The 19,981-nt window shown below is 47.0% G+C and overlaps 1 protein-coding gene across 3 annotated transcripts in view; it reads right to left on the bottom strand.

The window, feature by feature from the left end:
* GTF2I (general transcription factor IIi) overlaps nucleotides 1-19,981 on the bottom strand; it is a 151,085-nt gene that overhangs the window by 16,640 nt on the left and 114,464 nt on the right. For 2 of the 3 annotated variants that reach the window (XM_075336360.1, XM_075336361.1), the window contains exons 24-26: nucleotides 19,177-19,360; nucleotides 19,009-19,061; nucleotides 18,553-18,630 (exon numbers count right to left, since the gene is read on the bottom strand). In XM_075336360.1, the coding sequence (XP_075192475.1) occupies nucleotides 18,553-18,630; nucleotides 19,009-19,061; nucleotides 19,177-19,360 (315 nt within the window). The remainder of the gene's footprint in view (nucleotides 1-18,552; nucleotides 18,631-19,008; nucleotides 19,062-19,176; nucleotides 19,361-19,981) is intronic. The other variant, XM_075336362.1, reaches the window with a different exon arrangement.

Raw genomic sequence — 19,981 nt, 5'->3', positions numbered from 1 at the left:
GAACCACCTTATCCTGGTGAAACACCAGGAAGGGGGCTTTGCATGACAGCGCTGCTAGCTCAGACACTCTCCGAAGTGACGTGACTGCCACTAGGAAGACCACCTTCTGCGAAAGGCGTGAAAGAGAAACATCCCTCATCGGCTCGAAAGGTGGTTTCTGAAGGGCCGTTAGCACCCTGTTAAGATCCCAGGGTTTTAGCGGACGCTTGTAAGGTGGGACTATGTGGCAAACCCCCTGCAGGAACGTGCGGACCTGCGGAAGCCTGGCTAGACGCTTTTGAAAAAACACGGAAAGCGCCGATACTTGTCCCTTGAGAGAGCCGAGAGACAAACCCTTGTCCATTCCGGATTGAAGGAAAGACAGAAAAGTGGGCAAGGCAAACGGCCAGGGAGTAAAACCCTGATCAGAGCACCAGGATAAGAAGATCCTCCACGTCCTGTGGTAGATCTTGGCGGACGTCGGTTTCCTGGCCTGTCTCATAGTGGCAATGACCTCTTGAGATAACCCTGAGGACGCTAGGATCCAGGACTCAATGGCCACACAGTCAGGTTGAGGGCCGCAGAATTTAGATGGAAAAAAGGCCCTTGAGACAGCAAGTCTGGTCGGTCTGGTAGTGCCCACGGTTGACCCACCGTTAGATGCCACAGATCCGGGTACCACGACCTCCTCGGCCAGTCTGGGGCGATGAGGATGGCGCGGCGGCAGTCGGACCTGATCTTGCGTAACACTCTGGGCAGCAGTGCCAGAGGAGGAAAGACATAAGGCAGTCGAAACTGCGACCAATCCTGAACTAATGCGTCTGCCGCCAGAGCTCTGTGATCTTGAGACCGTGCCATGAATGCCGGGACCTTGTTGTTGTGCCGGGACGCCATTAGGTCGACGTCCGGCGTTCCCCAGCGGCAGCAGATCTCTTGAAACACGTCCGGGTGAAGAGACCATTCCCCTGCGTCCATGCCCTGGCGACTGAGAAAGTCTGCTTCCCAGTTTTCTACGCCCGGGATGTGAACTGCGGAGATGGTGGAGGCTGTGGCTTCCACCCACAGCAGGATCCGCCGAACTTCTTGGAAGGCTTGACGACTGCGTGTGCCGCCTTGGTGGTTGATGTACGCCACCGAATTGGCGTTGTCCGACTGAATTCGTATCTGCCTGCCCTCCAGCCACCGCTGGAACGCCTTTAGGGCTAGATACACTGCCCTTATTTCCAGAACATTGATCTGAAGGGAGGACTCTGCCGGAGTCCAGGTTCCCTGAGCCCTGTGGTGGAGGAAGACCGCTCCCCACCCTGACAGACTCGCGTCCGTCGTGACCACAGCCCAGGCTGGGGGCAGGAAGGATTTTCCCTTCGACAAAGAAGTGGGAAGAAGCCACCACTGAAGAGAGGCTTTGGCTGCCCGAGAAAGGGAGATGTTCCTGTCGAGGGACATCGACCTCTTGTCCTATTTGCGTAGAATGTCCCATTGGAGTGGACGCAGATGAAACTGCGCAAATGGAACTGCCTCCATTGCTGCCACCATCTTCCCTAGGAAGTGCATGAGGCGCCTCAGGGGGTGTGACTGGGCTCGAAGGAGAGATTGCACCCCTGTCTGTAGTGAACGCTGTTTGTCCAGCGGTAGCTTCACTATCGCTGAGAGAGTATGAAACTCCATCCCGAGGTAAGTCAGCGATTGTGTCGGTGTCAATTTTGACTTTGGGAAATTGATGATCCACCCGAACCTCTGGAGAGTCTCCAGAGCAGTGTTCAGGCTGTGTTGGCATGCCACCCGGGAGGGTGCCTTGACTAGAAGATCGTCTAAGTAAGGGATCACCGAGTGACCCTGAGAGTGTAGGACTGCCACCACTGTTGCCATGACCTTGGTGAAGACCCGTGGGGCTGTCGCCAGGCTGAAAGGCAGTGCCACGAACTGAAGGTGTTCGTTTCCGATGGCGAAACGCAGGAAGCGCTGATGCTCTGGTGCAATCGGCACGTGGAGATAAGCATCCCTGATGTCGATTGATGCTAGGAAGTCTCCTTGGGACATCGAGGCGATGACGGAGCGGAGAGATTCCATCCGGAACCGTCTGGTTTTCACGTGTCTGTTGAGCAGTTTGAGGTCCAGAACGGGACGGAATGATCCGTCCTTTTTTGGCACCACAAACAAGTTGGAGTAAAAACCGCGACCACACTCTTGAAGGGGAACAGGGATCACCACTCCTTCTGCCTTCAGAGTGTTCACCGCCTGAAAAAGAGCATCGGCTCGCTCGGGGGGCGGAGATGTTCTGAAGAAACGAGTCGGAGGACGAGAGCTGAGCTCTATCCTGTAACCGTGAGACAGAATGTCTCTCACCCATCGGTCTTGGACATGTGGCAACCAGGCGTCGCAAAAGCGGGAGAGCCTGCCACCGACCGAGGATGCGGTTTGGGGAGGCCGAAAGTCATGAGGAGGCCGCCTTGGGGGCGGTTCCTCCGGCGGTCTTTTTAGGACGTGACTTAGACCGCCATGAATCAGAGTTCCTCTGGCCCTTCTGTGGCCTGTTGGACGTGGAGAATTGAGATCTGGCTGAGGGCCGAAAGGACTGAAACCTCGGTTGTATCTTCCGTTGCTGAGGTCTGTTTGGTTTGGACTGGGGTAAGGACGAGTCCTTTCCCTTGGATTGTTTAATAATTTCATCCAATTGCTCGCCAAACAGACGGTCGCCAGAAAATGGCAAACCGGTTAAGAACTTCTTGGAAGCAGAGTCTGCCTTCCATTCGCGTAGCCACATGGCCCTGCGGACTGCCACTGAATTGGCGGATGCTACCGCTGTACGGCTCGCAGAGTCCAGGACGGCGTTCATGGCGTAGGACGAAAAAGCTGACGCCTGAGAGGTTAAAGACACAACCTGCGGAGTAGAGGCACGTGTGACTGCATTAATCTCAGACAGACAAGCTGAGATAGCTTGGAGTGCCCATACGGCTGCGAATGCCGGAGCAAAAGACGCGCCTATGGCTTCATAGATGGATTTCATCAGGAGCTCTATTTGCCTGTCAGTGGCATCCTTTAGCGATGAACCATCTGCCACTGCTACTATAGATCTAGCCGCCAGTCTGGAGACTGGAGGATCCACCTTGGGACACTGAGCCCAACCCTTAACTACTTCAGTGGGGAAGGGGTAACGTGTGTCATTAAGGCGCTTAGTAAAGCGCTTGTCCGGAAATGCTCGGTGCTTCTGGACCGCATCTCTGAAGTTGGAGTGATCGAAAAACGCACTCCGTGTACGTTTGGGAAACCTAAATTGGTGTTTCTCCTGCTGTGAAGCTGACTCCTCTATTATTGGAGTTGGAGGAGAAAGTTCTAGCACCTGGTTGATGGACGCTATAAGGTCATTTACTATGGCGTCCCCTTCTGGTGTATCCAGATTGAGAGCAACGTCAGGATCAGAGTCCTGATCTGCCACCTCCGCTTCATCCTCCAGAGAGTCCTCATGCTGAGACCCTGAGCAGTGTGATGAAGTCGAGGGAAGTTCCCAGCAAGCCCGTTTAGCCGGTCTGGGACTGCGGTCCGTGTCGGAGTCCTCACCGTGGGACCTAGGAGACACCCCAGGAGCAGTTTGCTGCGCCGACCGAGGGGGGCCTGGGGGCAATGATTCAACAGTGCCCGGGGCCTGTGTTACCGGTCTGGACTGCAAAGCTTCTAGTATCTTAGCAGACCATCTGTCCATAGACTGAGCCATGGATTGTGAAAGAGACTCAGAAAGTTTCTCAGCCAACACTGCAAACTCTGTCCCTGCCACCTGGACAGTGGCAGCCGGTGGTTCTACCTGGGCCGAGGGTCCCACCAGTGCCTGAGGCTCCGGCTGAGTGAGTGTCACAGGGGCCGAGCATTGCACACAATGAGGGTAGGTGGAACCTGCAGGTAACATAGCCGCACAAGAGGTACAAGTTGCAAAATAAGCCTGTGCCTTGGCACCCTTGCTTTTTGCAGACGACATGCTGTTGTCTCCTCTTAGAGCAATCAGTGAGGGTATATAGCCAAAGCAAATAATGCGGCCGAACAGAGCAAATGTATACACAATATGGATATATATATATACACTTCGGCACCCAGGGGGGCCAACACCTGTAACTGGTGCGGCTTACCGACCGCCCTCAGCGGTTGTGTGTCCACCAGATTCCCTGCCTGGGCCTCCCAGAGTTGTGGAGCTCTGTCTGAAGTTCTCCACCGGCAGCAGCGATGATAACAATGGCTGCCAGCGTTCTGAGAGGAGGAGGGAGCCGTGGGCGTGCCTCAGAAAGTGCGGGAATCTGGTGCCCCACGGTGCTCAGTGAGGGGGGAGGAGGATACTAAGTATGCTCCAGCCCTCACCGCTGACGTCCAGTCTAGCGTCCCGCCCTTACCCCTGACTGGCAGGCCCGGGGGCAGGAATATGCGGTACTAGGCCGCAGAAGCCGGGGACTAAATTTAGAAGCGTGGCCGGCAAACAGGCGCGGTCGGCGCGGTAGTCCCGGCGACACCAAACACACAGCAGCTGCTGCAGCGTCCGATACACAGGCGCTCTATGCGCCGTCCCCAAGGGGACACAGAGTACCTCTGAGAAGCAGGGCCTGTCCCTGATGATATCCAGTCTCCTGTCCGTCAGATTCCCTCAGGGGCTGCGGAGGGAGCCCGGTCCCAGTGCATGGTGACCGGTTAGGATCCCACTTCTCCCAGAGCCACTAAGGGATGGGGAAGGATAACGGCATGTGGCTCCAGCCTTTGTACCCGCAATGGGTACCTCAACCTTAACAGCACCGCCGACCATAGTGGGGTGAGAAGGGAGCATGCCGGGGGCCCTGGGGCCCTCTTTTCTTCCATCCGATAAAGTCAGCAGCTACTGCTGACTAAAATGTGGAGCTTGCGTGAATGTGTGCCTCCTTCAACACAAAGCATAAAACTGATGGGCCCGTGATGCACGTGAGGGTGTATAGGCAGAGGGGAGGGGTTACACTTTTTAAAGTGTAATACTTTGTGCGGCCTCCGGAGGCAGAAGCTATACACCCAATTGTCTGGGTCTCCCAATGGAGCGACAAAGAAAATAAAGAGCCTTATCCATAACTACTACAAATGACTTCAAGCTGTCATTGGTGTTAGAGGGGGCAATACACAGTATTAAAAACTGGGGTATATGAACTTTTGATCAGGGTCATTTGGAAGTTTTTAGTTGTCCTTATGATTTAAAATAAGAAAACAATTTGACAATAAATGGCTTTACCCAACCACTAACCATGAGTGGAAAAAAGATTTTGTGTTATCATTCAAATTCTCTGAAAAAAGGCCAAGAAAGAAAAAAAATCTGCCGGGGTATGTAAACGTTTGAGCACAACTGTGTATATATATACAGTGCCTACAAGTAGTATTCAACCCCCTGCAGATTTAGCAGGTTTGATAAGATGCAAATAAGTTAGAGCCTGCAAACTTCAAACAAGAGCAGGATTTATTAACAGATGCATAAATCTTACAAACCAACAAGTTATGTTGCTCAGTTAAATTTTAATAAATTTTCAACATAAAAGTGTGGGTCAATTATTATTCAACCCCTAGGTTTAATATTTTGTGGAATAACCCTTGTTTGCAATTACAGCTAATAATCGTCTTTTATAAGACCTGATCAGGCCGGCACAGGTCTCTGGAGTTATCTTGGCCCACTCCTCCATGCAGAGCTTCTCCAAGTTATCTAGGTTCTTTGGGTGTCTCATGTGGACTTTAATCTTGAGCTCCTTCCACAAGTTTTCAATTGGGTTAAGGTCAGGAGACTGACTAGGCTACTGCAACACCTTGATTTTTTCCCTCTTGAACCAGGCCTTGGTTTTCTTGGCTGTGTGCTTTGGGTCGTTGTCTTGTTGGAAGATGAAATGACGACCCATCTTAAGATCCTTGATGGAGGAGCGGAGGTTCTTGGCCAAAATCTCCAGGTAGGCCGTGCTATCCATCTTCCCATGGATGCGGACCAGATGGCCAGGCCCCTTGGCTGAGAAACAGCCCCACAGCATGATGCTGCCACCACCATGCTTGACTGTAGGGATGGTATTCTTGGGGTCGTATGCAGTGCCATCCAGTCTCCAAACGTCACGTGTGTGGTTGGAACCAAAGATCTCGATCTTGGTCTCATCAGACCAGAGAACCTTGAACCAGTCTGTCTCAGAGTCCTCCAAGTGATCATGAGCAAACTGTAGACGAGCCTTGACATGACGCTTTGAAAGTAAAGGTACCTTACGGGCTCGTCTGGAACGGAGACCATTGCGGTGGAGTACGTTACTTATGGTATTGACTGAAACCAATGTCCCCACTGCCATGAGATCTTCCCGGAGCTCCTTCCTTGTTGTCCTTGGGTTAGCCTTGACTCTTCGGACAAGCCTGGCCTCGGCACGGGTGGAAACTTTCAAAGGCTGTCCAGGCCGTGGAAGGCTAACAGTAGTTCCATAAGCCTTCCACTTGTGCCGGGACGCCATTAGGTCGACGTCCGGCGTTCCCCAGCGGCAGCAGATCTCTTGAAACACGTCCGGGTGAAGAGACCATTCCCCTGCGTCCATGCCCTGGCGACTCAGAAAGTCTGCTTCCCAGTTTTCTACGCCCGGGATGTGAACTGCGGAGATGGTGGAGGCTGTGGCTTCCACCCACAGCAGGATCCGCCGAACTTCTTGGAAGGCTTGACGACTGCGTGTGCCGCCTTGGTGGTTGATGTACGCCACCGCCGTGGCGTTGTCCGACTGAATTCGGATCTGCCTGCCCTCCAGCCACCGCTGGAACGCCTTTAGGGCTAGATACACTGCCCTTATTTCCAGAACATTGATCTGAAGGGAGGACTCTGCCGGAGTCCAGGTTCCCTGAGCCCTGTGGTGGAGGAAGACCGCTCCCCACCCTGACAGACTCGCGTCCGTCGTGACCACAGCCCAGGCTGGGGGCAGGAAGGATTTTCCCTTCGACAAAGAAGTGGGAAGAAGCCACCACTGAAGAGAGGCTTTGGCTGCCCGAGAAAGGGAGATGTTCCTGTCGAGGGACGTCGACCTCTTGTCCCATTTGCGTAGAATGTCCCATTGGAGTGGACGCAGATGAAACTGCGCAAATGGAACTGCCTCCATTGCTGCCACCATCTTCCCTAGGAAGTGCATGAGGCGCCTCAGGGGGTGTGACTGGGCTCGAAGGAGAGATTGCACCCCTGTCTGTAGTGAACGCTGTTTGTCCAGCGGTAGCTTCACTATCGCTGAGAGAGTATGAAACTCCATCCCGAGGTAAGTCAGCGATTGTGTCGGTGTCAATTTTGACTTTGGGAAATTGATGATCCACCCGAACCTCTGGAGAGTCTCCAGAGCAGTGTTCAGGCTGTGTTGGCATGCCACCCGGGAGGGTGCCTTGACTAGAAGATCGTCTAAGTAAGGGATCACCGAGTGACCCTGAGAGTGTAGGACTGCCACCACTGTTGCCATGACCTTGGTGAAGACCCGTGGGGCTGTCGCCAGGCCGAAAGGCAGTGCCACGAACTGAAGGTGTTCGTTTCCGATGGCGAAACGCAGGAAGCGCTGATGCAATCGGCACGTGGAGATAAGCATCCCTGATGTCGATTGATGCTAGGAAGTCTCCTTGGGACATCGAGGCGATGACGGAGCGGAGAGATTCCATCCGGAACCGTCTGGTTTTCACGTGTCTGTTGAGCAGTTTGAGGTCCAGAACGGGACGGAATGATCCGTCCTTTTTTGGCACCACAAACAAGTTGGAGTAAAAACCGCGACCACACTCTTGAAGGGGAACAGGGATCACCACTCCTTCTGCCTTCAGAGTGTTCACCGCCTGAAAAAGAGCATCGGCTCGCTCGGGGGGCGGAGATGTTCTGAAGAAACGAGTCGGAGGACGAGAGCTGAGCTCTATCCTGTAACCATCAGACAGAATGTCTCTCACCCATCGGTCTTGGACATGTGGCAACCAGGCGTCGCAAAAGCGGGAGAGCCTGCCACCGACCGAGGATGCGGTTTGGGGAGGCCGAAAGTCATGAGGAGGCCGCCTTGGGGGCGGTTCCTCCGGCGGTCTTTTTAGGACGTGACTTAGACCGCCATGAATCAGAGTTCCTCTGGCCCTTCTGTGGCCTGTTGGACGTGGAGAATTGAGATCTGGCTGAGGGCCGAAAGGACCGAAACCTCGGTTGTATCTTCCGTTGCTGAGGTCTGTTTGGTTTGGACTGGGGTAAGGACGAGTCCTTTCCCTTGGATTGTTTAATAATTTCATCCAATTGCTCGCCAAACAGACGGTCGCCAGAAAATGGCAAACCGGTTAAGAACTTCTTGGAAGCAGAGTCTGCCTTCCATTCGCGTAGCCACATGGCCCTGCGGACTGCCACTGAATTGGCGGATGCTACCGCTGTACGGCTCGCAGAGTCCAGGACGGCGTTCATGGCGTAGGACGAAAAAGCTGACGCCTGAGAGGTTAAAGACACAACCTGCGGAGTAGAGGCACGTGTGACTGCATTAATCTCAGACAGACAAGCTGAGATAGCTTGGAGTGCCCATACGGCTGCGAATGCCGGAGCAAAAGACGCGCCTATGGCTTCATAGATGGATTTCATCAGGAGCTCTATTTGCCTGTCAGTGGCATCCTTTAGCGATGAACCATCTGCCACTGCTACTATAGATCTAGCCGCCAGTCTGGAGACTGGAGGATCCACCTTGGGACACTGAGCCCAACCCTTAACTTACTTCAGTGGGGAAGGGGTAACGTGTGTCATTAAGGCGCTTAGTAAAGCGCTTGTCCGGAAATGCTCGGTGCTTCTGGACCGCATCTCTGAAGTTGGAGTGATCGAAAAACGCACTCCGTGTACGTTTGGGAAACCTAAATTGGTGTTTCTCCTGCTGTGAAGCTGACTCCTCTATTATTGGAGTTGGAGGAGAAAGTTCTAGCACCTGGTTGATGGACGCTATAAGGTCATTTACTATGGCGTCCCCTTCTGGTGTATCCAGATTGAGAGCAACGTCAGGATCAGAGTCCTGATCTGCCACCTCCGCTTCATCCTCCAGAGAGTCCTCATGCTGAGACCCTGAGCAGTGTGATGAAGTCGAGGGAAGTTCCCAGCAAGCCCGTTTAGCCGGTCTGGGACTGCGGTCCGTGTCGGAGTCCTCACCGTGGGACCTAGGAGACACCCCAGGAGCAGTTTGCTGCGCCGACCGAGGGGGGCCTGGGGGCAATGATTCAACAGTGCCCGGGGCCTGTGTTACCGGTCTGGACTGCAAAGCTTCTAGTATCTTAGCAGACCATCTGTCCATAGACTGAGCCATGGATTGTGAAAGAGACTCAGAAAGTTTCTCAGCCAACACTGCAAACTCTGTCCCTGCCACCTGGACAGTGGCAGCCGGTGGTTCTACCTGGGCCGAGGGTCCCACCAGTGCCTGAGGCTCCGGCTGAGTGAGTGTCACAGGGGCCGAGCATTGCACACAATGAGGGTAGGTGGAACCTGCAGGTAACATAGCCGCACAAGAGGTACAAGTTGCAAAATAAGCCTGTGCCTTGGCACCCTTGCTTTTTGCAGACGACATGCTGTTGTCTCCTCTTAGAGCAATCAGTGAGGGTATATAGCCAAAGCAAATAATGCGGCCGAACAGAGCAAATGTATACACAATATGGATATATATATATACACTTCGGCACCCAGGGGGGCCAACACCTGTAACTGGTGCGGCTTACCGACCGCCCTCAGCGGTTGTGTGTCCACCAGATTCCCTGCCTGGGCCTCCCAGAGTTGTGGAGCTCTGTCTGAAGTTCTCCACCGGCAGCAGCGATGATAACAATGGCTGCCAGCGTTCTGAGAGGAGGAGGGAGCCGTGGGCGTGCCTCAGAAAGTGCGGGAATCTGGTGCCCCACGGTGCTCAGTGAGGGGGGAGGAGGATAATAAGTATGCTCCAGCCCTCACCGCTGACGTCCAGTCTAGCGTCCCGCCCTTACCCCTGACTGGCAGGCCCGGGGGCAGGAATATGCGGTACTAGGCCGCAGAAGCCGGGGACTAAATTTAGAAGCGTGGCCGGCAAACAGGCGCGGTCGGCGCGGTAGTCCCGGCGACACCAAACACACAGCAGCTGCTGCAGCGTCCGATACACAGGCGCTCTATGCGCCGTCCCCAAGGGGACACAGAGTACCTCTGAGAAGCAGGGCCTGTCCCTGATGATATCCAGTCTCCTGTCCGTCAGATTCCCTCAGGGGCTGCGGAGGGAGCCCGGTCCCAGTGCATGGTGACCGGTTAGGATCCCACTTCTCCCAGAGCCACTAAGGGATGGGGAAGGATAACGGCATGTGGCTCCAGCCTTTGTACCCGCAATGGGTACCTCAACCTTAACAGCACCGCCGACCATAGTGGGGTGAGAAGGGAGCATGCCGGGGGCCCTGGGGCCCTCTTTTCTTCCATCCGATAAAGTCAGCAGCTACTGCTGACTAAAATGTGGAGCTTGCGTGAATGTGTGCCTCCTTCAACACAAAGCATAAAACTGATGGGCCCGTGATGCACGGGAGGGTGTATAGGCAGAGGGGAGGGGTTACACTTTTTAAAGTGTAATACTTTGTGTGGCCTCCGGAGGCAGAAGCTATACACCCAATTGTCTGGGTCTCCCAATGGAGCGACAAAGAAAATAAAGAGCCTTATCCATAACTACTACAAATGACTTCAAGCTGTCATTGGTGTTAGAGGGGGCAATACACAGTATTAAAAACTGGGGTATATGAACTTTTGATCAGGGTCATTTGGAAGTTTTTAGTTGTCCTTATGATTTAAAATAAGAAAACAATTTGACAATAAATGGCTTTACCCAACCACTAACCATGAGTGGAAAAAAGATTTTGTGTTATCATTCAAATTCTCTGAAAAAAGGCCAAGAAAGAAAAAAAATCTGCCGGGGTATGTAAACGTTTGAGCACAACTGTGTATATATATACAGTGCCTACAAGTAGTATTCAACCCCCTGCAGATTTAGCAGGTTTGATAAGATGCAAATAAATTAGAGCCTGCAAACTTCAAACAAGAGCAGGATTTATTAACAGATGCATAAATCTTACAAACCAACAAGTTATGTTGCTCAGTTAAATTTTAATAAATTTTCAACATAAAAGTGTGGGTCAATTATTATTCAACCCCTAGGTTTAATATTTTGTGGTAATAAAAAAAGAGAAAAGGCTAGGCACTGCAAGCCCAGGTGTGTACTCACGAGGCTGTGGTTTTTCCTTGGATCACAGATCTCCAGCCGGTCCCTGTGGTGCTCAGCCAAGGTATAGAAATCCAATATGAGCTTCAAGTAAGAAGGAATGGCGGCAACTCACTGGTGAACGTTAACGGCAATTTTTATTGCACAATCTGCAGCATTGTTACAATGTAACCAGGGAGGGGGGAGTGCAGGGGCGCCGGACGACGGCCGTTTCGCACCGTAGCAGGTGCTTCCACAGGTCTGAATTAGCAAAGTCAGATGAACCTCCCTCTTATGGAGGAGTCTGACAGGTGCAACTAAAAAGCTCAATGGCTGATACCAGATAACAACAGCGTAACAGTATAATCCATATTACAGATAATCAATCAAAGTTGGATAGAGAAAACGAATACAGAGTGTAGAGAAAGTTATCAGCAAGGAATATGATGAACATTTATCATATATACTTGTTCCCTCTTCTAATAGAGATGCATTGCTGCTGAAAACCGAGAAGGTCTTTTTTTATATATATTGTGTGTAACACAATGTTATACCTTCTACTTGTTTTTTTACTTTTTTATTATTAAATCGTTTTAAAGATTATTTATTACTCTATTTTGAGAGGATAAAATCCTTATGTATGAAAAAATATGCTCTGCCGTGCAAGAAAAAAGAAAAAAAAAAAAAAAGAAAAAAGAAAAAAAAAAAAAAAACTACGATTATGGATCTGCCAAAGCAAGTACTTTTTTTTCAAAAGGAAAATTTATGACAGTAAGTATGTGCATGGGTTGGATGTAATATCTATATTTATTCTTTACTTATTTTACTTTTTTTATGCCCTACTTTTAATTTAAAGATATCTGGCCTCTACTGGGGGGCTTTTTTCTATCTTTTAGCAGGAAATTTAAACACGCTAAGTGCCCGTTATAGGAAAACGGACATGTCGTTACGGTCATTGAGTCCCAAAGGACCCAATGCCTTAACCTCCATAATGAGGCGCGATTCCCTCTGTAAGAGTTGTTTATGAGTATCGCCACCTCTTCCAGATGGGGTGATCTTGAATACACCCGCAAAAGATAGAACATCTGGATTACCTGCGTGATGTTCTCTAATGTGCCTAATTAGCCTGGGGGACCCCTTCCCTGTTAAGATGGAATTATAGTGTTCTCGAAAACGTACGTATAGGCAGCGTATGGTTTTCCCTATATAGAAGAAGGAACAAGGGCAAAAGATTACATATACAACAAATTTGGTCTTGCATGAGATGAAATGTCTAACGGTGAAATTATGTTCACCTATATTCAGGACCTTGGCTGTCAGATGGAAGGAGCAAAAGTTACAGTCCCCACACCTATAGTTCCCTATCGGTTGGGCACGGTCTAACCATGTTTTTTTGTGGCTAGTAAGCCTGTTCTGTACATGTAGGTCTCCCAAGTTTTTGCTCCTTCTATATGTCACCAACGGTCCTTTCTTTGCCCTAGTAGATAAATCAAAATCCTCCTCTATTAAATGCCAGTGTCTTTTTATACTGGACCGGATAATACAAGTAGGTCTCCCAAGTTTTTGCTCCTTCTATATGTCACCAACGGTCCTTTCTTTGCCCTAGTAGATAAATCAAAATCCTCCTCTATTAAATGCCAGTGTCTTTTTATACTGGACCGGATAAAATTTTTTATTAAGGATATAGAGGCACTGAACTATCCTGAAGCTCCAAAGAACCTGACTTATGCAGAGGATAAGGCATTAAAAACTATACAATCTTGGGACGATATCGTTATCCGTAGACCCGATAAGGGAGGGGGTACAGTCCTCTGGCCCAAGAAGTTGTACATGGAGGAGGCAGACAGGCAGCTAGGGGATTCCTCCGCATATGAAAGAATTATGTTTGATCCCACAAATAGATATAAGGAAAAACTTCGGTCTTTCCTGAACAAAAAAGTTGCAAATGGTTTTCTATCCAGCAAAATGGCAGAAAAGCTACTACCTTTGTATCCACAGAAGCCACATTGGTACTGCCTACCTAAAATCCACAAACATAGTGAAAAACCACCTGGGCGCCCTATAGTCTCGGGCATAGGCTCGGTTTTTGAGCCCCTATCCGAGTATATAGATTGGCTTCTTCACCCATTGCTGGATAGAATTCCATCATATGTCAGGGATACTGGCATGTTTGCTTCCACCTTAGATTCTTTTGAATGGCAGGAGGGCTTTGTGATGGCTTCTATCGATATAGAAAGCCTATACACCAGAATACCCCAAGATCAAGGGGTCCAGATCATTAAACAACTAATCGTCAATCTAGGTGTAGAACATAATATGGCTTGCTTCATAGAGGAAGCATTAAATCTTATTTTGAAGCATAATTCTTTCAAATTCGGGGAACAATGGTTCCATCAATGCGGGGGTACCGCGATGGGTACCCCCGTAGCTTGTTCATTCGCAAACCTCTTCTTGGCTTCAATGGAAGACACATTGATTTATAGCACCACTAATCCCTTTCTGAAGCACATAAAAAAATATCTCAGATACGTGGACGATATTTTTCTGGTCTGGGATGGGTCGGAATCAGACTTTCAGGACTTTGTCCAGTTTTTAAATGAAACCAACACCCATAACATGAAATTCACCAGTGTGTTTGGAGGTACTGTGCTGGAATTCTTGGACGTGAGGCTTACACTAGAAAATGGTGAGTTAACACGGGAAGTGTTTAGGAAGCCCACGTCCAAGAATTCACTACTGCACTATGAAAGCTACCACCCATCCCATACCAAGCAGTCCCTCCCATTCAGCCAATTCCTACGTATAAAAAGGATTAACAACAACAAGAAAAAATATGAAGAGCAGAGTGTCGATTTAGCAACCAGATTACAGAATAGGGGTTACCCACTCGATATTATTGAAAAAGCCCGGCTCCGCTCCAACTCCAGACCCCCTGAGCTTACTAATAAAAAACAAAGAAGAACTGGGGAAGAAAATTCTGGTAGATTCCTTTTTAGTTTCAAGTTTGGCCCAATGGACAGCATTATCCGGTCCAGTATAAAAAGACACTGGCATTTAATAGAGGAGGATTTTGATTTATCTACTAGGGCAAAGAAAGGACCGTTGGTGACATATAGAAGGAGCAAGAACTTGGGAGACCTACTTGTACAGAACAGGCTTACTAGCCACAAAAAAACATGGTTAGACCGTGCCCAACCGATAGGGAACTATAGGTGTGGGGACTGTAACTTTTGCTCCTTCCATCTGACAGCCAAGGTCCTGAATATAGGTGAACATAATTTCACCGTTAGACATTTCATCTCATGCAAGACCAAATTTGTTGTATATGTAATCTTTTGCCCTTGTTCCTTCTTCTATATAGGGAAAACCATACGCTGCCTATACGTACGTTTTCGAGAACACTATAATTCCATCTTAACAGGGAAGGGGTCCCCCAGGCTAATTAGGCACATTAGAGAACATCACGCAGGTAATCCAGATGTTCTATCTTTTGCGGGTGTATTCAAGATCACCCCATCTGGAAGAGGTGGCGATACTCATAAACAACTCTTACAGAGGGAATCGCGCCTCATTATGGAGGCTAAGGCATTGGGTCCTTTGGGACTCAATGACCGTAACGACATGTCCGTTTTCCTATAACGGGCACTTAGCGTGTTTAAATTTCCTGCTAAAAGATAGAAAAAAGCCCCCCAGTAGAGGCCAGATATCTTTAAATTAAAAGTAGGGCATAAAAAAAGTAAAATAAGTAAAGAATAAATATAGATATTACATCCAACCCATGCACATACTTACTGTCATAAATTTTCCTTTTGAAAAAAAGTACTTGCTTTGGCAGATCCATAATCGTAGTTTTTTGTTTTTTTTTCTTTTTTCTTTTTTTTTTTCTTTCTTTTTTCTTGCACGGCAGAGCATATTTTTTCATACATAAGGATTTTATCCTCTCAAAATAGAGTAATAAATAATCTTTAAAACGATTTAATAATAAAAAAGTAAAAAAACAAGTAGAAGGTATAACATTGTGTTACACACAATATATATAAAAAAAGACCTTCTCGGTTTTCAGCAGCAATGCATCTCTATTAGAAGAGGGAACAAGTATATATGATAAATGTTCATCATATTCCTTGCTGATAACTTTCTCTACACTCTGTATTCGTTTTCTCTATCCAACTTTGATTGATTATCTGTAATATGGATTATACTGTTACGCTGTTGTTATCTGGTATCAGCCATTGAGCTTTTTAGTTGCACCTGTCAGACTCCTCCATAAGAGGGAGGTTCATCTGACTTTGCTAATTCGGACCTGTGGAAGCACCTGCTACGGTGCGAAGCGGCCGTCGTCCGGCGCCCCTGCACTCCCCCCTCCCTGGTTACATTGTAACAATGCTGCAGATTGTGCAATAAAAATTGCCGTTAACGTTCACCAGTGAGTTGCCGCCATTCCTTCTTACTTGAAGTTAATATTTTGTGGAATAACCCTTGTTTGCAATTACAGCTAATAATCGTCTTTTATAAGACCTGATCAGGCCGGCACAGGTCTCTGGAGTTATCTTGGCCCACTCCTCCATGCAGAGCTTCTCCAAGTTATCTAGGTTCTTTGGGTGTCTCATGTGGACTTTAATCTTGAGCTCCTTCCACAAGTTTTCAATTGGGTTAAGGTCAGGAGACTGACTAGGCTACTGCAACACCTTGATTTTTTCCCTCTTGAACCAGGCCTTGGTTTTCTTGGCTGTGTGCTTTGGGTCGTTGTCTTGTTGGAAGATGAAATGACGACCCATCTTAAGATCCTTGATGGAGGAGCGGAGGTTCTTGGCCAAAATCTCCAGGTAGGCCGTGCTATCCATCTTCCCATGGATGCGGACCAGATGGCCAGGCCCCTTGGCTGAGAAACAGCCCCACAGCATGATGCTGCCACCACCATGCTTGACTGTAGGGATGGTATTCTTGGGGTCGTATGCAGTGCCATCCAGTCTCCAAACGTCACGTGTGTGGTTGGAACCAAAGATCTCGATCTTGGTCTCATCAGACCAGAGAACCTTGAACCAGTCTGTCTCAGAGTCCTCCAAGTGATCATGAGCAAACTGTAGACGAGCCTTGACATGACGCTTTGAAAGTAAAGGTACCTTACGGGCTCGTCTGGAACGGAGACCATTGCGGTGGAGTACGTTACTTATGGTATTGACTGAAACCAATGTCCCCACTGCCATGAGATCTTCCCGGAGCTCCTTCCTTGTTGTCCTTGGGTTAGCCTTGACTCTTCGGACAAGCCTGGCCTCGGCACGGGTGGAAACTTTCAAAGGCTGTCCAGGCCGTGGAAGGCTAACAGTAGTTCCATAAGCCTTCCACTTCCGGATGATGCTCCCAACAGTGGAGACAGGTAGGCCCAACTCCTTGGAAAGGGTTTTGTACCCCTTGCCAGCCTTGTGACCCTCCACGATCTTGTCTCTGATGGCCTTGGAATGCTCCTTTGTCTTTCCCATGTTGACCAAGTATGAGTGCTGTTCACAAGTTTGGGGAGGGTCTTAATTAGTCAGAAAAGGCTGGAAAAAGAGATAATTAATCCAAACATGTGAAGCTCATTGTTCTTTGTGCCTGAAATACTTCTTAATACTTTAGGGGAACCAAACAGAATTCTTGTGGTTTGAGGGGTTGAATAATAAATGACCCTCTGAATAAACTTTTCACAATTTAAAAAAAAAAAAATAAAAAAAGAAATAACATTCTTTTTTGCTGCAGTACATTTCACACTTCCAGGCTGATCTACAGTCCAAATGTCGCAATGCCAAGTTAATTCCGAATGTGCAAAGCTGCTAAATCTGCAGGGGGTTGAATACTACTTGTAGGCACTGTATATATATATATATATATATATATATATATATAGATAGTTATATAAAATGTAATATATATATATATATATCTATGACATAATGGTTTGAAGCATCGAAGGAACAGGGTGAAAAGGAAGACAGTAACCCGATGTCTTGAAACAATCAAGAAAACGTCAGAGAAGACCCTTGGTAGGTTATACTAAGCATAACGAATGAGTAGTTGGCCAACAGTTATTGAATGTGTATACGCACATTAGGACCTCTTCATGAGAGTCATACACCCGATTAATTAAAGTGCTTTTCATCAGAATTCTGACATAAAATACCCCAGAATATGATACATTTTTTGCAACTCATAGTGGTTACACCCATCCGTCTAATTCATGAAAATTAACGCCACTTTAGTAGAGTAAATTTAGCCAGACATGAATGACTGACAAGCCAAAATGTGTAATACAATAAGCAATATCTTTATTAACAATAACAAACACATAACAAAAATGGATCAGCCCAGGAGGGACAGATGGAAAAGTGGGACGCACTTGTTATTATATTAAGAGGACTTATACAGATCGATGGTAAAAATGTTACCCTATGTCTATAAACATTCAAAACTGCAAACCCTTATTTAAGGTAAGTATTTAAGTAATATACATCTAATTATAACTGGGATGCAGCAGAAATATAATCACAAAACCATATAACATTATAACATTACCAAAAGTCCTAGTGGGTAGTAGTGTCACGGCCTCCCACAGCTACACTGACGCGCGTTTCGCACCTAAACGTGCTTTGTGGACGAAGCACGTTTAGGTGCGAAAGGCGCGTCAGTGTAGCTGTGGGAGGCCGTGGCACTACTACCCACTAGGACTTTTGGTAATGTTATATGGTTTTGTGATTATATTTCTGCTGCATCCCGGTTATAATTAGATGTATATTACTTAAATACTTACCTTAAATAAGGGTTTGCAGTTTTGAATGTTTATAGACATAGGGTAACATTTTTACCATCGATCTGTATAAGTCCTCTTAATATAATAACAAGTGCCTGGTGCGTCCCACTTTTCCATCCGTCCCTCCTGGGCTGATCCATTTTTGTTATGTGTTTGTTATTGTTAATAAAGATATTGCGTATTGTATTACACATTTTGGCTTGCATATTTTCTCTTGGTGTTCATATAGTTTTGTGCAATAGAGCCCCCATATATGCATTGTGTTTTTTTGGTGTTATGAATGACTGACAGTTGTAAGGTGTGCGTAATTCATTGTGTGACGAGCACCTATTAATGAATTAGACGCATCTCATGCCATTTGTGCAGATCATTAGGACTGACATGCAAAACATCTCTTGCCAAATGTCTGGAGCATTTAGACTGGAGTGCAAAACATCTCACGCCCACTGTCCAGATTATTAAAGCTGGCGTGCACAAAGCAGTCAAAATGTATCGGCTCATAGTGCTGTTCAGAGTTTCTACCCTAGTTGCAAGACCCAACCTTGCGTAGTGCCTCGTAACCTATTTCTCATTTTAAGAATTCTGTGTATTAAATGCTAAGAATGTACACATATCACATACCTGGAACTGTTACTTGGATGATATTGAGATCCTTTACTCCGGATGCAGTGACTAGTTTATTTTGTGCCTGTAATCCTACTTAAATTGAAAACAAAACATTTGTTTTATGCAACTTATATTTAATCACTTTTAAAAAGAAAAAATTGTTTGAAACTGATAAGATCCAATAGTTTTTGCACAGAGAAATTTGATTAGCTCAAAAATAATTACATATCCTAATACATAATAATAATCTTTCAGTTGTGAGAAGTTTACATGTAAATAGTGAACGTTAGTAATCATTGTCAGAACATTGAGTTCTTGAAAGGCTACAAATAAAACTTTATTTTAATGTCCTATAACTTATTATTAAGAATTAATTGCAGTCAACTGTAGGATCATGAAATTAATAGGATCAGCTAAAAAACGCAGAGAAGAAATAGATTATACTCTTTGGATTACACATGGAATACTTACTTTGTGGGTACTGTAATGATGTGTCTTTAGCAGCAGCCTCAAATAATTCTGGTCTGATGAAAATATGTTAAGAAGTAAAAAAATATATATATAAAAATGTAATAAAATATGAAACTATAAGTCAAATATTTTTTTTCTTAAACAGAGCATGCAGTATTGTTGTCTCACTTTTTAATAATAAATTTAATCTTTGCTCGGTTTCTAAGAATCTTCTCCAATCTAGGAATGCCAAAAGTGGAGGGTCTGCGGAATGGAATGCCTTCAGGAAGACCTTCCACGTAGAAGTCTTCTGGGTAGGATTCAAACAATGCAAATGGCACCTTAAATGGTTCTTTCATACCTAGAGCCTCCCCTAAATGAAAAGAAATAGTTAGCTAATAACTCTTTGGTAAACTCTGAGGATGGAAGAGTTCACGTTAAGTATGTGGCTTTCACGTACATTTTACTACATTTACAAATTCTTCCCAAAGACCTATGTAAACCTCTAAACTTCATATTCGTGCATCTATAACATGGCTAATCAGCTGCACATCTGTAATAGCAATACAGGACAGAAGACAAACTTTAGACTAAATTCTAATTAATGGTCCAAGCGGTCAAGAATAATTAAATCAAATTAACCTGGCAACTGATGTGGACACAAAAATATAGAATTTTGTGACACTATGGAGTAAATTCATCAAAGCTAGAAAACGGGCGTAAAAGCTTTGAAAATCTGCAAAACATTTGTGCAATGTGGAGAAGCGCAAAAATGCTGCGTTTGAATCAGCGCCACTGACAATGGCAGAGCTGGGGAAAAGCCAAGGCTGGATGGCCATGGTAATGCCCATCTATGTATTGCATTAAAATGATGGGGTTTTGTAATCCAGAAATGCTACTCCGCTACCCAGAATTTGCTCCAAACTCATTAAGTGTTGGGCACCTCTTAAGGAATTTGGTGCATTGAAGTCCAGTAAGACTAGCATAGCACGCT

Source organism: Anomaloglossus baeobatrachus, chromosome 2, assembly GCF_048569485.1.
Source record: "Anomaloglossus baeobatrachus isolate aAnoBae1 chromosome 2, aAnoBae1.hap1, whole genome shotgun sequence".
NCBI classification, from domain to species: Eukaryota; Metazoa; Chordata; class Amphibia; order Anura; family Aromobatidae; genus Anomaloglossus; species Anomaloglossus baeobatrachus.
Note: the sequence above shows the minus strand (reverse complement) of the source record. Positions and strands in the feature narration are given on the sequence as shown.